At 45.0% G+C, this 21,068-nt stretch overlaps 1 protein-coding gene across 1 annotated transcript in view; it reads right to left on the bottom strand.

The window, feature by feature from the left end:
* The window catches only part of SMARCA2 (SWI/SNF related BAF chromatin remodeling complex subunit ATPase 2), a 123,995-nt gene that overhangs the window by 25,644 nt on the left and 77,283 nt on the right, over positions 1–21,068 (bottom strand). Inside the window, 2 exon segments of the mRNA XM_072151623.1 lie at positions 1,259–1,477; positions 2,890–2,967. Coding sequence (XP_072007724.1) covers positions 1,259–1,477; positions 2,890–2,967 — 297 coding nt within the window.

The raw sequence follows: 21,068 nt of genomic DNA, 5'->3' as shown, positions 1-21,068 counted from the left end.
ATTACTGACTTGTATCACAAAAAAGCAAATGATAGCATCTTAACTAGAAATTTAGGAGAAGTAAATGAGAACTGAAAAAACGAGAACTTTAGCAGGACGCCTGTTAAACCCCTGAACATACCTTATAGGGTGTAGTAAATGCTGTCCAGGCATGTCCTTATAACGAAGGTGTGCCCGATTGCTGAAGTATCAAATTATATTAAAAGTCAGCTACTAGTCATGGGGATGGGCTTCGGGGTCAACTAGTCAAGCGAGCCCCCAGCCTACGGCCAGCTGCATCATCAAAACTCCACCTACATTTCTCTTTTCGTTCCTCTGGGATCTCGTCCAAAATGTCGGCCATGCGCAGTGCGTTTAGTATCTCCTCTCCGGCCCTGCTCGCATCCGGGGAGTGAAACTCGTACAGAGCATGCACTGCGAGCTGGGCACCTCACCATCGTGTAATTTATAGGCGGCCACACTTCCTTGTGCATGTGCACGTCGAGGGAGCTGATCGGCTGCCTATTATATAGCTAGGCATGTTTCTCCCTCTGCATACACGCAGGGCCGGAGAGGAGATACTAAACACACTGCACGTGTCCGAGATTTCACAGAGGATGGGGAGGTGCTGGAGGCAGAAATCGCCTAAAAAGAGAAATGTAGGCGGAGTTTTGATGACACAGCTGGCCTGAGGCTGGCTGCACACTTGACTAGTCAACCCTGAAGCCCACCGCACGGACTAGTAGCCGAATATAAGTTGATATTTCAGCAATCGGCCGCACACCATCATTATAAGGACATGCATGGACATTTACTACACTCTATAAGGTATGTTTAGGGGTTTAACAGGCACCCCGCTGGTGACAGGTTCCCTTTAAAAACACAACAAATCAAAGCTCAAAAAAGGACCAGATTAATATAGAATTATCAAAACTGTTGTTTTCGTAAGAAATGTTTCAATCAAAAGGTTTCCTATAGCAGGGTGGGCTGCAGGATTCAGTAGACCCCTGGGTGAACTCAAAGGGCAGCATTCAAAATTTAGGAACGAAAAGAGTCTCCCGTTCCCTAAAATATTTCCTAGTATATCAAACCAAACAGCCCCCCATGGTTATTTTATATAAGCCCCCCTCACACTGTATGGATTCATTAGATACAGTTCCCCTCAGCCCAATGGATTGCTTATGTACAGCCTTATGTGGGCCCCTCCATAGCAACTATGGGCCCTGGCACCGCCTATAGTCACGGCAAATAATTCTGAATACAGTTAATAGAGACCTACCCGCATCCACTGTTTATCTGTGAGGGCATCACTGTAATCCACATCCCTACGCTGGCGGGACCCTCTGCCAAATATTTTCTCCTCATCTTCATCGCAAGTCAGTCGTTCAACTTCAGCATCGTCTTTAATAATCCAAGAGGGAAGATCATCTTCTTCCATCAAACGTGGCTTGCGGTTTGGATTTCTGGCATCCTCTCTGCGCCGGTCTAGATCCATCCGCTGGGCAAAGCATAGGAATGAAAAATAATTTTACAAGATTTCAATGTGTAGCCCTTTTCCAATATAAACTTCAGAAAACATGCCTTCTAATATGTTACTAAAGGGGTATTCCCATCTGGGCATTCACATCTATATTTGTCATATATAAAACATTTATATAAAGAAAAGTTCCTGTGTGAAGATAATTTCTTATAAATTTGCCTGGATTCAGCAATCATTACCACAGGACGGCTGTGGGACATGCAGTAAGTCCCGGACATTTCATATACAAAAACCTTTTCTTTCTTTATGCAATCCCTCAAGCAGAGGTGGCCGTATCCAAGGACACAGCCTTGTTTCCAACGGACCACATCACTACATTTATGAGAAATTATCTTCACACAGATAGTTTTTTTTTTTACTAACATCTAATTGAAGAAATGTATATTTATGGCAGATTAATGAAAATGAATGTGAATGCCCTGACGAGAATACCCCTTTAATGTGTATGGTTTTCACAAATCCCAGGAAAGGTCATGCTTTGTGATAAAGGGGCAACTTTAAATACCAGTTTCCAAAATCCTAATTCTATAATTTGATCTATTTAAATCTGCTTTCGGATGTGACCTAGGAATGATAGAGGTGCTGGCTGACATGCACATAGGAGGGTGAGGACTTCAGCCGGTGGTGATCCGCCCACCTCGACTCGCTGGGTCCTCCCTAGTTACCAGGTAGAGAATAAAACTTGATTTTCTGCTTTTGTAAGTATTGCTGGGTGCCCTTAGTACTAATTGGCTCAATGGGAATCTGTTTTAGATGATGCCCTCATGCTCATGCCCTTGTTTATAAGATTTTTTAAAAAAAAGGTCTTAAAATTATGCAAATGAAGCTGGGGGCTCTGGGCTCCATAGGTGTTAAGGGAGATTGGAGTTTTTATGCTAATTCACATAATTTGAAAGCCTATTTTTCTTAAAAACAAGGGCATAGGAATCTTAAAGAAGAGCGGATCCTGCCCCCAGTATGTCAGTGCACTTTGTTTGCAATCCTTCATCCTGCTGGGAGATGTCCTTTAAACCTTAGAGGGTGTTAAAAGACAAATCACCCAGAATAATTCTATATTAGTCACATTTACTACAAAGGTATTTAGACTAGCTCCTTACCGACAGTGATGTTCCCCAGATTTGTACTGCCATAGAGTCTATTGCCCTATAGCAGTGCTGTAAAGAAGCCTCAAAGTACCCACAAAAGGCAAGCAAATAAAGTGTTAATTTTCCAAGATTAAATTGGTGAGGGTGTTCCCGGACCCCATAACAGTGAGTCTGACCTTCTAATAGTGTGGAAGGAATTGTAGCCTTATTTACTATCCGAGTCTTAAACCTTTAGCTAACCTATAATACCAATAAAATAGTGAATTTAGCTTGAAAACATCTTACCATGAATAGGTCAAACTCTTCCTCATGACGAGCAATCATCTGATTCAGTGTCTCATCATCTGGGACCTCATCTTCTTCCTTGCAAATCATGAAACAATAAGTATAAAATATATCACATTTTAAGAAGTATCTCATCAAGAACAAAGAGCTCAAAGTTTAAAAAAAAAAAAAATCTAAAAAATGTCTAAATCTAAAAATGTACAAGTCAAGTTCCACTTTTTAAGCCCAAACTTAAGTACATTAAAAATAAAGTAATAAAACTAAACGGTACAAAATGACCAACTACAACATTTACAGAAAAATATATGTCCGTGAACAGGTGTGGATTAACCCATTAAAGGACAATGGAGCTAATCCTTGATTTGCTGTATATCTGCCACAATTCCATAGCAGAAATAAGTAGGTCTACCTTTCAGCTGGAGGAATACTGACACTACATAGTGGCCCACATTTATCAGAACAGTGCAAGTTTGAAGTTTGTCTGTAAAGAGTGGGGGTTAGGTGAGTGTTCATGATTTGTGGTGCACGTTCTTTGTGAATGTGGCGTGACCCTGCACTGCTCCGATAGAATGCACCAAATTTTAATTTTAATAGTGAAGCTGCAACACAAATATGCCACAGAGACTTCTTAAATAGATGTACAAGCAGTTTGCACTATAAAGAATGTAATGGTTTTGTTTCTTCTTCTTTGTGGTGTTATTTGATTTTTAGTAAAAGCTGACTGTGTTTCTACAGGAATAGTATCCTTCTCATGCATCAAATATCCAATAGCATAAGGGGGTGCTTGCCCCAGGGAAAGGCATAAGACAGACAAGCGGCTGTGGGTGGGATAGCCCACTTTCATAGGAATCTCAACTTTTTGGCCCGTAATCAACTTTAACTCCTCAACGACTTGGCCCTTTTTAGTTTTCGCACTTCGATTTTTCACTCGCCACCTTTAAAAATCTATAACTTTTTTATTTTTCCACATAAAAAGCTCTGTGATGGCTTATTTTTGCTTAAAGGGAACCTACCACCACAAATCTACCTATAAAAGGTAGATTAGGTGGATCAATGGGACGTGAGGATAGCCCTTTTAGGGCTAATCCTCACGTCCCCACACTTTTATTAGACATACATTCAAATTTACTTATGCGGCTACTGGGGCGTGGAGTAGCCGCATCTGAGGTTACACGAGGCGGCTACTCCACGCCCCGGTAGCCTCTTTTCCCCTCCTACTCACCATCTTCGGCGCGCAGCTCCGCGTAGCTGGGCGCCCTCGTCCGGCGATCCTGCCGTCTGCGCATGCGCAGAAGAGCAGGCCCGCACCTGTTTCAGAGCAGTGACCGCGCAGGTGCGGGCCTGCTCTTCTGCGCATGCGCAGACGGCAGGATCGCCGGACGAGGGCGCGCAGCTGCGCGCCGAAGATGGTGAGTAGGAGGGGAAAAGAGGCTACCGGGGCGTGGAGTAGCCGCCTCGTGTAACCTCAGATGCGGCTACTCCACGCCCCAGTAGCCGCATAAGTAAATTTGAATATATGTCTAATAAAAGTTATCATAAAAGTGTGGGGACGCGAGGATTAGCCCTTAAAATGGCTATCCTCACGTCCCAATGATCCACCTACCACCCAATCTGCCTTTATAGGTATATTTGTGGTGGTAGGTGCCCTTTAACAAATTGCACTTCATAGTGACAGGGAAAAAAATTCCAAATGCAGTGAAAATGGTGAAAAACCGCATTTGGGACTTTTTCTTGTGGGCTTGGATTTTACGGCTTTCAAATTGTGTTTGGATTTTTTGTACGCCACAAATGACATGTCTACTTTATTCTTTGGGTCAGTACAATTCCGTGGATACCAAATTTTTTTTAATTTTGTCATCTTCTGGCACCAATAACTTTTGTGTACGGAGCTGTGGGTGTTTTTTTTTGCAACCTTTGATGGTGTATTCATTGCTATAATTTTTTTTAGGACTGTATGACCTTTTGATCACTTTTTATTGATTTTTTTAAATATTTTTCAAAGCGACTCAGTTCCAGGGTAAAACGCAGTCAAAAACAGTTATTATATTTTGATAGATCGGGCATTTTCGGACACGGCGATACCTGATGTGTTTATGATTTTTACTGTTTATTAAGATTTACATCAGTTCTAGCGAAAGGTGGGTGACTTAAACTTTTAGGTTTATTATATTTTTTAAAACTTTTTATTTTTACTATTTTTCAGACTCCCTAGGGTACTTTAACCCTAGGTTGTCTGATCGATCCTATCATATACTACCATACTACAGTATGGCAGTATATGGGAATTTTCCTCCTCATTCATTACAATGTGCTGATGGTAATATAGCGAATATATTTTGTCTTTGGTTATGAAAAAATAAATCTAACTTCATAACCAACCTTTACCAAATGTTTTATTTATATTGGCATAGCTTTTCATGCATTTAGTTTTTTTTTAGGTTGTTAGTAGATTCAGAATTTTGGGTGCAATTTTTCTCATTTTTATGAAAAATCGCCAAAAGCCTTATTTAGAGGCATCTGCTCAGGGGACCTACCACCACAAATCTACCTATAAAAGGTAGAATGGTGGTAGGTGGATGTATTGGACGTGAGGATAGCCCTTTTTAGAGCTAATCCTCACGTCCCCGCTATGTTTATAAAATCTTTATTGCCCTAATATGTAAATTTTGTAAAGAGGCTACTGGGGCGTGGCCCTAGTCCGAGAAGCTGGATTTCTGCACATGCGCCGGCTACAAGGAGCTGCATGTCAAAGATCTCAGGGTAGGAGGTTCAAAGAGGCTACTGGGGTGTGGAGTAGCCGTGACGTTTAGCCTCTTGTCCGGCTACTCCGTGCCCCAGTAGCCGCTTTACAAAATGTACATATTAGGGCAATAAAGATTTTTAAAAGTTAGCAGGGACGTGAGGATTAGCTCTAAAAGGGCTATCCTCATGTCCCATACATGTAGATTTGTCGTGGTAGGTTCCCTTTAACTGACTTCAAGAGGCCTAACATACAGTCGTGGTAGGTTCCCTTTAACTGACTTCAAGAGGCCTAACATACCTAACAGCAAAACCCCTTAAATTATGCCTTTTCAAAAACTACATCTCTCAATGTATGGAAAATCAAATTTTAGAAGTGTGTTAACTAGAGATGAGCGAACACTAAAATGCTCGGGTACTCGTTATTCGAGACGAACTTTTCCCGATGCTCGAGTGCTCGTCTCGAATAACGAACCCCATTGAAGTCAATGGGAGACTCGAGCATTTTTCAAGGGGACCAAGGCTCTGCACAGGGAAGCTTGGCCAAACACCTGGGAACCTCAGAAAAGGATGGAAACACCACGGAAATGGACAGGAAACAGCAGGGGCAGCATGCATGGATGCCTCTGAGGCTGCATAATCGCACCATTATGCCAAAATTATGGGCAACAGCATGGCCATGACAGAGTGACAGAATGAAGCTAGATAGCATCTAAAACATCCAATAATTGACCCTGACACTATAGGGGACGGCATGCAGAGGCAGCGGCAGCAGGCTAGAGAGTGTCATGGCGACATACCCTAAATGGACTCAGGCTTCAAACCAATGGGTGGCAGAGAGGAACCAAAGGAGGTGAGCAAGAAGCGCTCAAATAATATCGGTACATGATAAAAGTTTGCCAGTATATTTTGTGGATTACACAGCAGGGTGGCGACAAAGTTAACATGGAAGCCATGAAAACAACCCAAAATTCTGCCTGACACAGCTCGTTTGATAAGGGGACGATGTATGGAGGCAGTGAACTAGTAGTAGATTAAAGGTGCTGCAGTTAAAACTATGTTAGTTGGATCTTGGCATGGAGCTGGCGCTCCGCTGCCAGGCGAGCTTTCGCCAATCCAAGCCCCTGTCTCTAGGCTACTCCCCAAACAGCACTTCTAAGAACCTTTTGTATAAGATCAAGTGTAGTAGCGTTCTTATAAGTTTAGGATATGCCGGGTGAGGGGAATGTAAACAGATGCGCAAGAAGCGCTGAAATAATATCCCTAAATGGTAAAAGTTTGCAAGTATATTTTGGGGATTACACAGCAGGGTGGCGACAAAGTTAACAACTTTGATGTGGAATGCCCTGTAATAGCTCTTGGGCGGTGTGCCTTTTATCGCCTAGGCTCAGCAGTTTCAGCACCGCCTGCTGTCGCTTAGCGACGGCACTGCTGCTGTGCCTAGAGCTACCGACTGATGGCGCCATGCCCACGGATGGTAATTCGGAGGAGGAGGAGGTGGAGGAGGGGTGGGAGGAGGTATAGTAGGCCTTTGAGACCTGGACCGAGGTAGGCCCCGCAATTCTCTGCGTCGGCAGTATATGACCAGCCCCAGGGTCAGACTCGGTCCCAGCCTGCACCAAGTTAAGTGTAGTAGCGTTCTTATAAGTTTGGGATATGGCGGGTGAGGGGAATGTAAACAGATGCGCAAGAAGCGCATGATGCGCATGGAGCTGGCGTTCCGCTGCCAGGCGAGCTTTCGCCAATCCAAGCCCCTGTCTCTAGGCTACTCCCCAAACAGCACTTCTAAGAACCTTTTGTATAAGATCAAGTGTAGTAGCGTTCTTATAAGTTTAGGATATGCCGGGTGAGGGGAATGTAAACAGATGCGCAAGAAGCGCTGAAATAATATCCCTAAATGGTAAAAGTTTGCAAGTATATTTTGGGGATTACACAGCAGGGTGGCGACAAAGTTAACAACTTTGATGTGGAATGCCCTGTAATAGCTCTTGGGCGGTGTGCCTTTTATCGCCTAGGCTCAGCAGTTTCAGCACCGCCTGCTGTCGCTTAGCGACGGCACTGCTGCTGTGCCTAGAGCTACCGACTGATGGCGCCATGCCCACGGATGGTAATTCGGAGGAGGAGGAGGTGGAGGAGGGGTGGGAGGAGGTATAGTAGGCCTTTGAGACCTGGACCGAGGTAGGCCCCGCAATTCTCTGCGTCGGCAGTATATGACCAGCCCCAGGGTCAGACTCGGTCCCAGCCTGCACCAAGTTAAGTGTAGTAGCGTTCTCATAAGTTTGGGATATGGCGGGTGAGGGGAATGTAAACAGATGCGCAAGAAGCGCATGATGCGCATGGAGCTGGCGTTCCGCTGCCAGGCGAGCTTTCGCCAATCCAAGCCCCTGTCTCTAGGCTACTCCCCAAACAGCACTTCTAAGAACCTTTTGTATAAGATCAAGTGTAGTAGCGTTCTTATAAGTTTAGGATATGCCGGGTGAGGGGAATGTAAACAGATGCGCAAGAAGCGCTGAAATAATATCCCTAAATGGTAAAAGTTTGCCAGTATATTTTGTGGATAACACAGCAGGGTGGCGACAAAGTTAACAACTTTGATGTGGAATCCATGAAAACAACCCAAATTTCTGCCTGACACACCTCGTTTGATAAAGGGACGATGTATGGAGGCAGCTATATGGACGACTTTTGGAGGTAGCAATGGAGACAACGTGTGGAGGCTGCTATGGAGACAATTTAATTTGGATAGTGCCTGTATGTGGCAGTCCCAAACATTTTTCAAACCAGAGGAGCAGGTAGGTGGCCCTCCAGTAAAATGGGATAGATTGAGTGCCTGTATGTGGCAGTCCCAAAAATGTTTCAAACCAGAGGAGCAGGTAGGTGGCCCTCCAGTAAAATGGAATAGATTGAGTGCCTGTATGTGGCAGTCCCAAAAATTGTTCAAACCAGAGGAGCAGGTAGGTGGCCCTGCAGTAAAATGGAATAGATTGAGTGCCTGTATGTGGCAGTCCCAAAAATTGTTCAAACCAGAGGTGCAGGTAGGTGGCCCTGCAGTAAAATGGAATAGATTGAGTGCCTGTATGTGGCAGTCCCAAAAATGTTTCAAACCAGAGGAGCAGGTAGGTGGCCCTCCAGTAAAATGGGATAGATTGAGTGCCTGTATGTGGCAGTCCCAAAAATGTTTCAAACCAGAGGAGCAGGTAGGTGGCCCTCCAGTAAAATGGAATAGATTGAGTGCCTGTATGTGGCAGTCCCAAAAATTGTTCAAACCAGAGGAGCAGGTAAGTGGCCCTGCAGTAAAATGGAATAGATTGAGTGCCTGTATGTGGCACTCACAAAAATTGTTTCAAACAGAGGACCGGGTAGGTGGCCCTCCAGAAAAATTAAATGCATGAAGTACTATAGCAAGAGCCAGTGGGCCCTGTCAAAAAATAGCCAGTTTCCTCTGCTTTACTGTACAAAGAGGAGGAGAAGGAGGAAAATGAGGAGGAGGAGGAGGAGTGGATCAATTATTCAGGTTGAGCTTCCTTCACCTGGTGGAGATTGGAAATTCTGAGAAATCCAGCCTTTATTCATTTTAATAAGCGTCAGCCTGTCAGCGCTGTCAGTCGACAGGCGTGTACGCTTATCGGTGATGATGCCACCAGCTGCACTGAAAACCCGCTCGGACAAGACGCTAGCGGCAGGGCAGGCAAGAACCTCCAAGGCGTACAGCGCCAGTTCGTGCCACATGTCCAGCTTTGAAACCCAGTAGTTGTAGGGAGCTGTGTGATCATTTAGGACGATGGTATGGTCAGCTACGTACTCCCTCACCATCTTTCTGTAAAGATCAGCCCTACTCTGCCGAGACTGGGGACAGGTGACAGTGTCTTGCTGGGGTGACATAAAGCTGGCAAAAGCCTTGTAAAGCGTACCCTTGCCAGTGCTGGACAAGCTGCCTGCTCGCCTACTCTCCCTCGCTACTTGTCCCGCAGAACTACGCACTCTGCCGCTAGCGCTGTCAGAAGGGAAATACTGTTTCAGCTTGTGCACCAGGGCCTGCTGGTATTCATGCATTCTCACACTCCTTTCCTCTCCAGGGATGAGAGTGGGAAGATTTTGCTTGTACCGTGGGTCCAGGAGAGTGAACACCCAGTAATCGGTGCTGGAATAAATTCTTTGAACGCGAGGGTCACGGGATAGGCAGCCTAGCATGAAATCTGCCATATGCGCCAGAGTACCAACGCGTAAGAATTCACTCCCCTCACTGGCCTGACTGTCCATTTCCTCCTCCTCCAACTCCTCCAACTCCTCTTCTTCTGCCCATACACGCTGAACAGTGAAGGACTCAACAATGGTCCCCTCTTGTGTCTCGCCAACATTCTCCTCCTCTTCCTCCTCATCCTCCTCCACCTCCACCTCCTCCGATATGCGCTGAGAAACAGACCTCAGGGTGCTTTGGCTATCAACAAGGGAATATTCTTCCCCCGTCTCTTGTGACGAGCGCAAAGCTTCCGACTTCATGCTGACCAGAGAGTTTTTCAACAGGCCAAGCAGCGGGATGGTGAGGCTGATGATGGCGGCATCGCCACTGACCATCTGTGTTGACTCCTCAAAGTTACTCAGCACCTGACAGATATCAGACATCCACGTCCACTCCTCATTGTAGACTTGAGGAAGCTGACTGACCTGACTACCAGTTCTGGTGGAAGTTGACATCTGGCAGTCTACAATCGCTCTGCGCTGCTGGTAAACTCTGGATAACATGGTCAGTGTTGAATTCCACCTCGTGGGCACGTCGCACAACAGTCGGTGAGCGGGCAGTTGGAGGCGGCGCTGCGCTGCCCTGAGAGTGGCAGCATCTGGGCTGGACTTCCTGAAATGCGCACAGATGCGGCGCACCTTCGTGAGCAAATCAGACAGATTGGGGCATGTCTTGAGGAAACGCTGCACTATCAGATTTAACACATGGGCCAGGCATGGCACATGTGTCAGTCTGCCGAGTTGCAGAGCCGCCACCAGGTTACGGCCGTTGTCACACACAACCATTCCCGGCTTGAGGTTCAGCGGTGCCAGCCACAGATCAGTCTGCGCCGTGATGCCCTGTAATAGCTCTTGGGCGGTGTGCCTTTTGTCGCCTAGGCTCAGCAGTTTGAGCACCGCCTGCTGTCGCTTAGCGACGGCACTGCTGCTGTGCCTAGAGCTACCGACTGATGGCGCCGTGCCCACGGATGGTAGTTCGGAGGAGGAGGTGGAGGAGGGGTGGGAGGAGGAGGAGGCATAGTAGGCCTGAAACACCTGGACCGAGGTAGGCCCCGCAATCCTCGGCGTCGGCAGTATATGAGCAGCCCCAGGGTCAGACTCGGTCCCAGCCTCCACCAAGTTAACCCAATGTGCCGTCAGCGATATATAGTGGCCCTGCCCGGCAGCACTCGTCCACGTGTCCGTGGTCAGGTGGACCTTGTCAGAAACGGCGTTGGTCAGGGCACGGATGATGTTGTCTGACACGTGCTGGTGCAGGGCTGGGACGGCACATCGGGAAAAGTAGTGGCGGCTGGGGACCGAATACCGAGGGGCGGCCGCCGCCATGAGGTTGCGAAAGGCCTCGGTCTCTACTAGCCTATAGGGCAGCATCTCCAGGCTAAGCAATCTGGAGATGTGCACATTAAGGGCTTGGGCGTGCGGGTGGGTTGCACTATATTTGCGTTTCCGCTCCAGCGTCTGGGGTATGGAGAGCTGAACGCTGGTGGATGCTGTGGAGGATCGTGGAGGCGACGATGGGGTTTTTGTGGCAGGGTCCTGGGCAGGGGGCTGACTAGCAGCTGACACAGGGGAAGGAGCAGTGGTGTGCACGGCCGGAGGTGAACGGGCTTGTTGCCACTGAGTGGGGTGCTTAGCATTCATATGCCTGCGCATACTGGTGGTAGTTAAGCTAGTAGTGGTGGAACCCCTGCTGAGCCTGGTTTGGCAAATGTTGCACACCACAGTCCGTCGGTCATCCGGTGTTTCCTTAAAGAACCTCCACACTTCTGAAGATCTAGCCCTCGCCGCAAGAGCCCTCACCACGGGAGCTTCACTAGTTGACAGTGGCGCTGATGCACCAGCTCTGGCCCTGCCTCTCCGTCTGGCCCCACCACTGCCTCTTCCAACCTGTTCAGGTCGAGGACTCTCCTCCGTCTCAGAAGCACTGTGTTCACCCGGCCTCTCAACCCAGCTTGGGTCTGTCACCTCATCATCCTCCGATCCCTCAGTCTGCTCCCCCCTCGGACTTCCTGCCCTGACAACAACTTCCCCACTGTCTGACAACCGTGTCTCCTCATCGTCGGACACCTCTTTACACACTTCCACTACGTCAAGAAGGTCATCATCACCCACAGACTGTGACTGGTGGAAAACCTGGGCATCGGAAAATTGCTCAGCAGCAACCGGACAAGTGGTTTGTGACTGTGGGAAGGGTCCAGAAAACAGTTCCTCAGAGTATGCCGGTTCAAATGCCAAATTTTCCTGGGAGGGGGCAGACTGGGGGGGAGGAGGCTGAGGTGCAGGAGCTGGAGGAGTGGCGATTTCGGTGACATGGGTGGACTGCGTGGAAGACTGACTGGTGGTGGACAAATTGCTCGAAGCATTGTCAGCAATCCACGACATCACCTGTTCGCACTGTTCTGGCCTCAACAGTGCTCTACCACGAGTCCCAGTAACTTCAGACATGAACCTAGGGAGTGTAGCTCTGCGGCGTTCCCCTGCTCCCTCATCAGCAGGTGGTGTCTCACCCCGCCCAGGACCACGGCCTCTGACCCCTGCAGTAGTTGGACGCCCACGTCCCCGCCCTCGTCCTCTACCCCTAGCCCTCGGGTTAAACATTTTTAAAATGAGAGTTATAACTTTATTTTTTTTTTTACTTTTTTTTGTTTTTTTTTGTGTTTTTTTTTTTTTTTTTTGTGTTTTTTGTTTTTTTTTGAGTTTTTAAAACCAAACAATGCTATCCTATTGCTATGGCTATTTTCTAGCCAAGTATCAAAGGAAGCACAGTACTATGCCAGATGAGATGACACTGAGTTATTGCCTAATAGAAATCCAACCCCTACTGAATTTTGCCACTTCGGCCTTTGCTATGGATATGTGCGCCACTAAGCGCAGAACACAGCGGTCGCAAGTCCCACTACAAATTGCTCAGAATTGGCAAGTACATGCACTGCAGAAACTACAGCCACCAGCAGATCAACCAGAAATCAAATATATAGAACGCTACTGTAGGCTTCAAGATCAAGAAGCTGTTTGTATTCTCCTATGGCTATTTTCTAGCCAAGTATCAAAGGAAGCACAGTACTATGCCGGATGAGATGACACTGAGTTATTGCCTAATAGAAATCCAACCCCTACTGAATTTTGCCACTTCGGCCTTTGCTATGGATATGTGCGCCACTAAGCGCAGAACACAGCGGTCGCAAGTCTCACTACAAATTGCTCAGAATTGGCAAGTACATGCACTGCAGAAACTACAGCCACCAGCAGATCAACCAGAAATCAAATATATAGAACGCTACTGTAGGCTTCAAGATCAAGAAGCTGTTTGTATTCTCCTATGGCTATTTTCTAGCCAAGTATCAAAGGAAGCACAGTACTATGCCGGATGAGATGACACTGAGTTATTGCCTAATAGAAATCCAACCCCTACTGAATTTTGCCACTTCGGCCTTTGCTATGGATATGTGCGCCACTAAGCGCAGAACACAGCGGTCGCAAGTCCCACTACAAATTGCTCAGAATTGGCAAGTACATGCACTGCAGAAACTACAGCCACCAGCAGATCAACCAGAAATCAAATATATAGAACGCTACTGTAGGCTTCAAGATCAAGAAGCTGTTTGTATTCTCCTATGGCTATTTTCTAGCCAAGTATCAAAGGAAGCACAGTACTATGCCGGATGAGATGACACTGAGTTATTGCCTAATAGAAATCCAACCCCTACTGAATTTTGCCACTTCGGCCTTTGCTATGGATATGTGCGCCACTAAGCGCAGAACACAGCGGTCGCAAGTCCCACTACAAATTGCTCAGAATTGGCAAGTACATGCACTGCAGAAACTACAGCCACCAGCAGATCAACCAGAAATCAAATATATAGAACGCTACTGTAGGCTTCAAGAAGCTGTTTGTATTCTCCTATGGCTATTTTCTAGCCAAGTATCAAAGGAAGCACAGTACTATGCCAGATGAGATGACACTGAGTTATTGCCTAATAGAAATCCAACCCCTACTTAATTTTGCCACTTCAGCCTTTGCTATGGATATGTGCGCCACTAAGCGCAGAACACAGCGGTCGCAAGTCTCACTACAAATTGCTCAGAATTGGCAAGTACATGCACTGCAGAAACTACAGCCACCAGCAGATCAACCAGAAATCAAATATATAGAACGCTACTGTAGGCTTCAAGAAGCTGTTTGTATTCTCCTATGGCTATTTTCTAGCCAAGTATCAAAGGAAGCACAGTACTATGCCAGATGAGATGACACTGAGTTATTGCCTAATAGAAATCCAACCCCTACTGAATTTTGCCACTTCGGCCTTTGCTATGGATATGTGCGCCACTAAGCGCAGAACACAGCGGTCGCAAGTCTCACTACAAATTGCTCAGAATTGGCAAGTACATGCACTGCAGAAACTACAGCCACCAGCAGATCAACCAGAAATCAAATATATAGAACGCTACTGTAGGCTTCAAGAAGCTGTTTGTATTCTCCTATGGCTATTTTCTAGCCAAGTATCAAAGGAAGCACAGTACTATGCCAGATGAGATGACACTGAGTTATTGCCTAATAGAAATCCAACCCCTACTTAATTTTGCCACTTCAGCCTTTGCTATGGATATGTGCGCCACTAAGCGCAGAACACAGCGGTCGCAAGTCTCACTACAAATTGCTCAGAATTGGCAAGTACATGCACTGCAGAAACTACAGCCACCAGCAGATCAACCAGAAATCAAATATATAGAACGCTACTGTAGGCTTCAAGAAGCTGTTTGTATTCTCCTATGGCTATTTTCTAGCCAAGTATCAAAGGAAGCACAGTACTATGCCAGATGAGATGACACTGAGTTATTGCCTAATAGAAATCCAACCCCTACTGAATTTTGCCACTTCAGCCTTTGCTATGGATATGTGCGCCACTAAGCGCAGAACACAGCGGTCGCAAGTCTCACTACAAATTGCTCAGAATTGGCAAGTACATGCACTGCAGAAACTACAGCCACCAGCAGATCAACCAGAAATCAAATATATAGAACGCTACTGTAGGCTTCAAGAAGCTGTTTGTATTCTCCTATGGCTATTTTCTAGCCAAGTATCAAAGGAAGCACAGTACTATGCCAGATGAGATGACACTGAGTTATTGCCTAATAGAAATCCAACCCCTACTGAATTTTGCCACTTCGGCCTTTGCTATGGATATGTGCGCCACTAAGCGCAGAACACAGCGGTCGCAAGTCTCACTACAAATTGCTCAGAATTGGCAAGTACATGCACTGCAGAAACTACAGCCACCAGCAGATCAACCAGAAATCAAATATATAGAACGCTACTGTAGGCTTCAAGAAGCTGTTTGTATTCTCCTATGGCTATTTTCTAGCCAAGTATCAAAGGAAGCACAGTACTATGCCAGATGAGATGACACTGAGTTATTGCCTAATAGAAATCCAACCCCTACTGAATTTTGCCACTTCGGCCTTTGCTATGGATATGTGCGCCACTAAGCGCAGAACACAGCGGTCGCAAGTCTCACTACAAATTGCTCAGAATTGGCAAGTACATGCACTGCAGAAACTACAGCCACCAGCAGATCAACCAGAAATCAAATATATAGAACGCTACTGTAGGCTTCAAGAAGCTGTTTGTATTCTCCTATGGCTATTTTCTAGCCAAGTATCAAAGGAAGCACAGTACTATGCCAGATGAGATGACACTGAGTTATTGCCTAATAGAAATCCAACCCCTACTTAATTTTGCCACTTCAGCCTTTGCTATGGATATGTGCGCCACTAAGCGCAGAACACAGCGGTCGCAAGTCTCACTACAAATTGCTCAGAATTGGCAAGTACATGCACTGCAGAAACTACAGCCACCAGCAGATCAACCAGAAATCAAATATATAGAACGCTACTGTAGGCTTCAAGAAGCTGTTTGTATTCTCCTATGGCTATTTTCTAGCCAAGTATCAAAGGAAGCACAGTACTATGCCAGATGAGATGACACTGAGTTATTGCCTAATAGAAATCCAACCCCTACTGAATTTTGCCACTTCAGCCTTTGCTATGGATATGTGCGCCACTAAGCGCAGAACACAGCGGTCGCAAGTCTCACTACAAATTGCTCAGAATTGGCAAGTACATGCACTGCAGAAACTACAGCCACCAGCAGATCAACCAGAAATCAAATATATAGAACGCTACTGTAGGCTTCAAGAAGCTGTTTGTATTCTCCTATGGCTATTTTCTAGCCAAGTATCAAAGGAAGCACACTACTATGCCAGATGAGATGACACTGAGTTATTGCCTAATAGAAATCCAACCCCTACTGAATTTTCCCACTTCGGTCTTTGCTATGGATATGTGTGCCACTAAGAGCTAAACACAACGGTAGCAAGTCCCCCTGCTAATTCCTCACAAAATGGTAAAAGATGCAAATTAAAATAAAAAAAGTAGAACGTTATTGTAGCCCTAAGAAGGGCTGTTGGGTTCTTTGAGAATCACTCCTGCCTAACAGTAAGCTAATAGAACACCCTAACGCTTTCCCTGAGCAGCAGCAGCTCTCTCCCTAGCGGCATCCAGAGACAGAATGATCCGAGCAGCGCGGCCAGCGGCTAGTCTATCCCAGGGTCACCTGATCTGGCCAGCCAACCACTGCTATCGACGTGTAAGGGTACCACGTCATGCTGGGTGGAGTGCAGAGTCTCCTGGCTTGTGATTGGCTCTGTTTCTGGCCGCCAAAAAGCAAAACGGCGGGAGCTGCCATTTTCTCGAGCGGGCGAAGTATTCGTCCGAGTAACGAGCAGTTTCGAGTACCCTAATGCTCGACCGAGCATCAAGCTCGGACGAGCATGTTCGCTCATCTCTAGTGTTAACCTTTTAGATGTTTCACAGGGGTTAAAACAAAAAGGAGGTGTAATTTACAAGTTGTATTTTTTATTTTTTTTGGACAATACATTCATCTTGGCCAAAAATTAAACCGTCCCAATGTATTAAATGACGAAAACCACCAAAGATTGATACCCAATTTCTCCTGAGAATGATGATCCCTCATATATGTTGGGGGGCGGTCAATAGCTAATATCCACATTTTATTAACACTGGTTAAAAAAAATCATTAATTCTTCTTTATAGTTTTTTAAAAGTGGTTCAAAGGTACAACCATTTATTGTGCCATAAAAATAATGTATTATATTTATTCTAGTCATCATGATTACGGCTATACCCCATTCATATAGCTTTTTATGGTTAACTTGTTTTGCAGAATATAGAACTCATATTGTCAGAAATTTGTTTGTTTTTGCATCTTTTAAATTGTTTTGTATATGGAATTGTATTGGGGCTTATTTTTTGCGGGACAAGCTGCACTTTTTATCTTAGTATCATGTCAGGGTAAATGTTACTTTTTGATCACTTTTTATGTTGTTTTTACGAGGTCAGATGTGTAAATTTCATAATTTTTGCGAGTTTTTTTGCGATTTTTTTTGGTGTTTAATTTTCTTTCATTGTACGGGTTGTTGCACATGTGGCGATACCCAATATGTATTTTTATGTTGTATTAGATTTTTATATGGGATTGGGCATCGGGATTTTTTTTTTTAAATAATTTTTTTATTTGCACTTTTTCCCCCAAACTTCCATATCCATTTCTCACAGTTTTCTAGATATCTCTCTGCTGCTTGTCAGTGTCACTGTGGAAAGAAAATTGTCCCTGGCCACTCCCTGGCGACATGAAATGACCAGGACATTTTTAGCAAATTTTCGTACGTAACTTTTTTGTGTGCTACATTAAAAATTGTTGTAGCTTTTTTTTTTTCGGGACACAAACAGCTACTTCAAATGTTATAAAATTTTAAAGATTTTTTTCTTAATTTTTAGTTGTATTTGGGGTTAAAAGGATTTATAGTATATATTTTTTTAAAATTTCAAATGAACTCAAAATGAACATTATTAATGATTTCCCCATTTAGTTTTGGTGGTTTTATTATAAAATATGTCTAGTCTTGGGCAAACAGGGCAACTATGGTGATGTTTCACTGTAGTGTAGCTGAAGATTTTTTTTTATTATATTGGAAAATGTGAATGTATTTTTCTGAATATTTATTTACTTTTACTTTTTATGCCCCTCATTAGGTCATAAAATACCCCTGGAGGACATTTTCACATTTTTTTTTAATATTTAATTTTTTTTTCTTTTACAAGTTTTCCCCTGTAACTGGGTCATCTGTAACTAAGTCCCAGTTACAGGGGAAAATGACCTCCTGTGAGGGCTGATGTTCGCCAGAGCTGTACTGGGTCTACTCAGACCCAGCAGCTCTGATTAACCCTTTAAGACCTGGCATTCATGTGACTCAGCTCCTCTGGGCTGACCTTTTCCATCTACTCTTCCTATGCTTCTTCTCAGCTTGTCATGTGACCAGGGTGATGTCATCTGAGGTCCTGTTACATTTGCAACATCTACCCCATGTATGTATCTGATCACATGATCACAGCAGCCACCATGAACTTCTTCCCTCCCCATCCTCCATAGACTTCTACTACTCTCCATTCCTTTCACTGAATGAAAAGTAAAAATGGGTTTCACTGAACCCATTCTGGCTTTTGGACACATACAGAAATAAAGAGTCCCAGCACTACTGTGCCTCCATGAGCATGAGGTAAGCACTGATTTGGAGTGCAGACCAGGTTTGGAACTTATGGACACATACAGATTGATTCAGTAAGGCATCAGTGAAAAATCACTGAAGCCAGGAAGAGAAAACCAATCTTTTCACACTTCAGTCTTTTTTCAGTGATCAGTTTAGAACTGAGTTCTGTGACAGCAACTTATCAGTGAAAAAAAAACTGAAGTGTGAAAAAGCCCATTGAAAAGGATAGTTCAGTAAGGCATCAGTGATAAAAAAAACACTGAAGCCAGGAAGAGAAAACCAATAAGCCAAAGCCAAAATGAGTTGGGTGAAAAATCACTGATGCGGGCAAAAAAAAAACAATGTGAAACCTCCCTAAAGCTCAGGCAATTTGTGTAATGTATAGTAAAGCATTGCTAGGGTCTGTGCTTTATGTGCTGACATGTTCTCTCTCCTAATACATGTGAGAGACACAGACATCAGCTATACAAGTACCTGACATGTTCTGCTATAACATGACTGCCTGGAGCTGTTGTATCTCTCATACACACAGACTGCAGGGGGCGCCATCGCCAGGAAGCACATGGAAGAGCCATTACACCATTATACAGACTGTCAGGTGTGGCTGTGCCTCCCACTCATGAATAAGCTGGACATCTTGAATATGATAATGACTCATTGGACATCTCACAGGTCATTTGCATACAGCTTTAGGACCTCATTGCTTAAGTTTACAGGCATGTGGAGGGACAATGAAGGGATAGAGGCAATGCTTTCTAATGGCAGTTTATGAAAATATATTTAGTTTATGGGGTTAATTTTCTTGATGGGTTCTCTTTAATATTCCACGTAATATACTTGAAAGATGGAAACAAATTGCAAATGAGGTGAGGTTAGGTTCGAACGAAGAGAAAGGAGGCAGGCTTTGCAGCAAAAAGCCTGTGTACCAAAAATTATGCCAATGTAAATTTTGTCATAGTTTTCTGGCGTTAACAAAGCCAGCAAATAGGAGGTGCAAAGTACAACTAGACAGTCTTATACTGTAACAGATTTATCATCGAGCATCAGGCACAGTGATTGTGTAATTGTGTACTAGTCCTTTGGGGTACAATTTAATCCAAAAGTCTTTTCAGGGAAATTCTTTACTTCTGCCCCATGACAAATCAAAGGTCATTTGAATACTTTTTCTGTATAAAGTGGAATCTCCAAGGACATCACTGTAATCTAGTCATCCTGAATAGCATCCTGGGCAAGTCAGCTTAGGATCACAATTAACCTTTTTACAACCACTCCACGTAAATGTAAGTTTTTTTTTCATGGTAGTAGCAAACTCCAAACGGCTATATCTCCTGAACCCTGGCATCCAGAAACACAATCCTGCTTTCAAATTAAACAGGAGAATCTCTGATATTATACATATGGATTGTGTAGGGATGCTTCACAGAGTCAGAGATATCCACCCTTAAAGTTGCATTAAAAAAGTAGATTTTTATGTACAGCTTTCTATTGCCGATTGTAAATTTAAGAGTGGATTTCTGCGGTTATGTTAAGCACCCATACACGTTCCATATATCATATTAAAGGGGAAAATCTCCTATTTAATTTGACACCAGAATTTTGTTTCAAGGTGCAAGGGTTCAGGTTCAGATATACCGTATTTTCTGGACTATAAGACGCACTTTTTTTCCCCAGAAAATGGGGAAAAAACAGTAGTGCGTCTTATAGTCCGGATGTAGCCTGCAGGAGGGGATGGAGCTGCGCTCTGCCAGCTGATGCTGGCAGTAAGCGCAGCCCTTCACAGTGGAGCGCAGCGGCTGTACTGAGTGCCGCTACGCTCCTCTCCTCCTCTCAGCCCTCCACTGCTGGAGGGAATGGAGGGCAGCTAAAGCTGGCAGAGCGCAGCGCTTTGTAACTCATGTATATATCGATGTCCTCCAGCTTTGTGGCAGAGCAGCAGCAGTGGATAGAGAGGGGGAGGAGAAAGGCACAGACTCTGGCCAATCCCCGCTGGGCTTGTAAGTAGCTCAGAGTGAAGAAGAAGGTGAAGGCTGCCGGCAGTGTGTGCAGAGGAGCCTGTACTGTGCTGTGTCTGACCTGTAACTTCTCTCCGGAGCACAGGATCAGATAAGTGATAAGTGCTCCCTTCCCCCGGTCTCTGCTCTCACAGTCTTAACCCCTTGTTGCCTGGTATGTAGAGGCTGCTGTCTTTTGAAGGTACCTTACCCCACAGACCAAGCTCTTGTGACTATTGTACAAGGACTGTCACCTCCTGTGTCCCCTCATCCTCCTCATAGATTGTAAGCTCTTGTGGCCATCATACAAGCACTCACATCTCCTGTATCCTCTTCCCCATAGATTGTAAGCTCTGGGGACCATTGTACAAGCGCTGTCACCTCCTGTGTCCCCCTCCTCCTCATAGATTGTAAGCTCTTGTGACCATTGTACAAGCACTGTCACCTCCTCTGCCCCTCTCCTCCTCATAGATTGTAAGCTCTTGTGACTATTGTACAAGCACTGTCATCTCATGTGTCCTCCTCCTTCTCATAGATTGTAAGCTCTTGTGACCATTGTCACATATGCGCATACCTATACAGC

The sequence above is a fragment of the Engystomops pustulosus genome, chromosome 1, assembly GCF_040894005.1.
Source record: "Engystomops pustulosus chromosome 1, aEngPut4.maternal, whole genome shotgun sequence".
NCBI lineage: Eukaryota > Metazoa > Chordata > Amphibia > Anura > Leptodactylidae > Engystomops > Engystomops pustulosus.
Note: the sequence above shows the minus strand (reverse complement) of the source record. Positions and strands in the feature narration are given on the sequence as shown.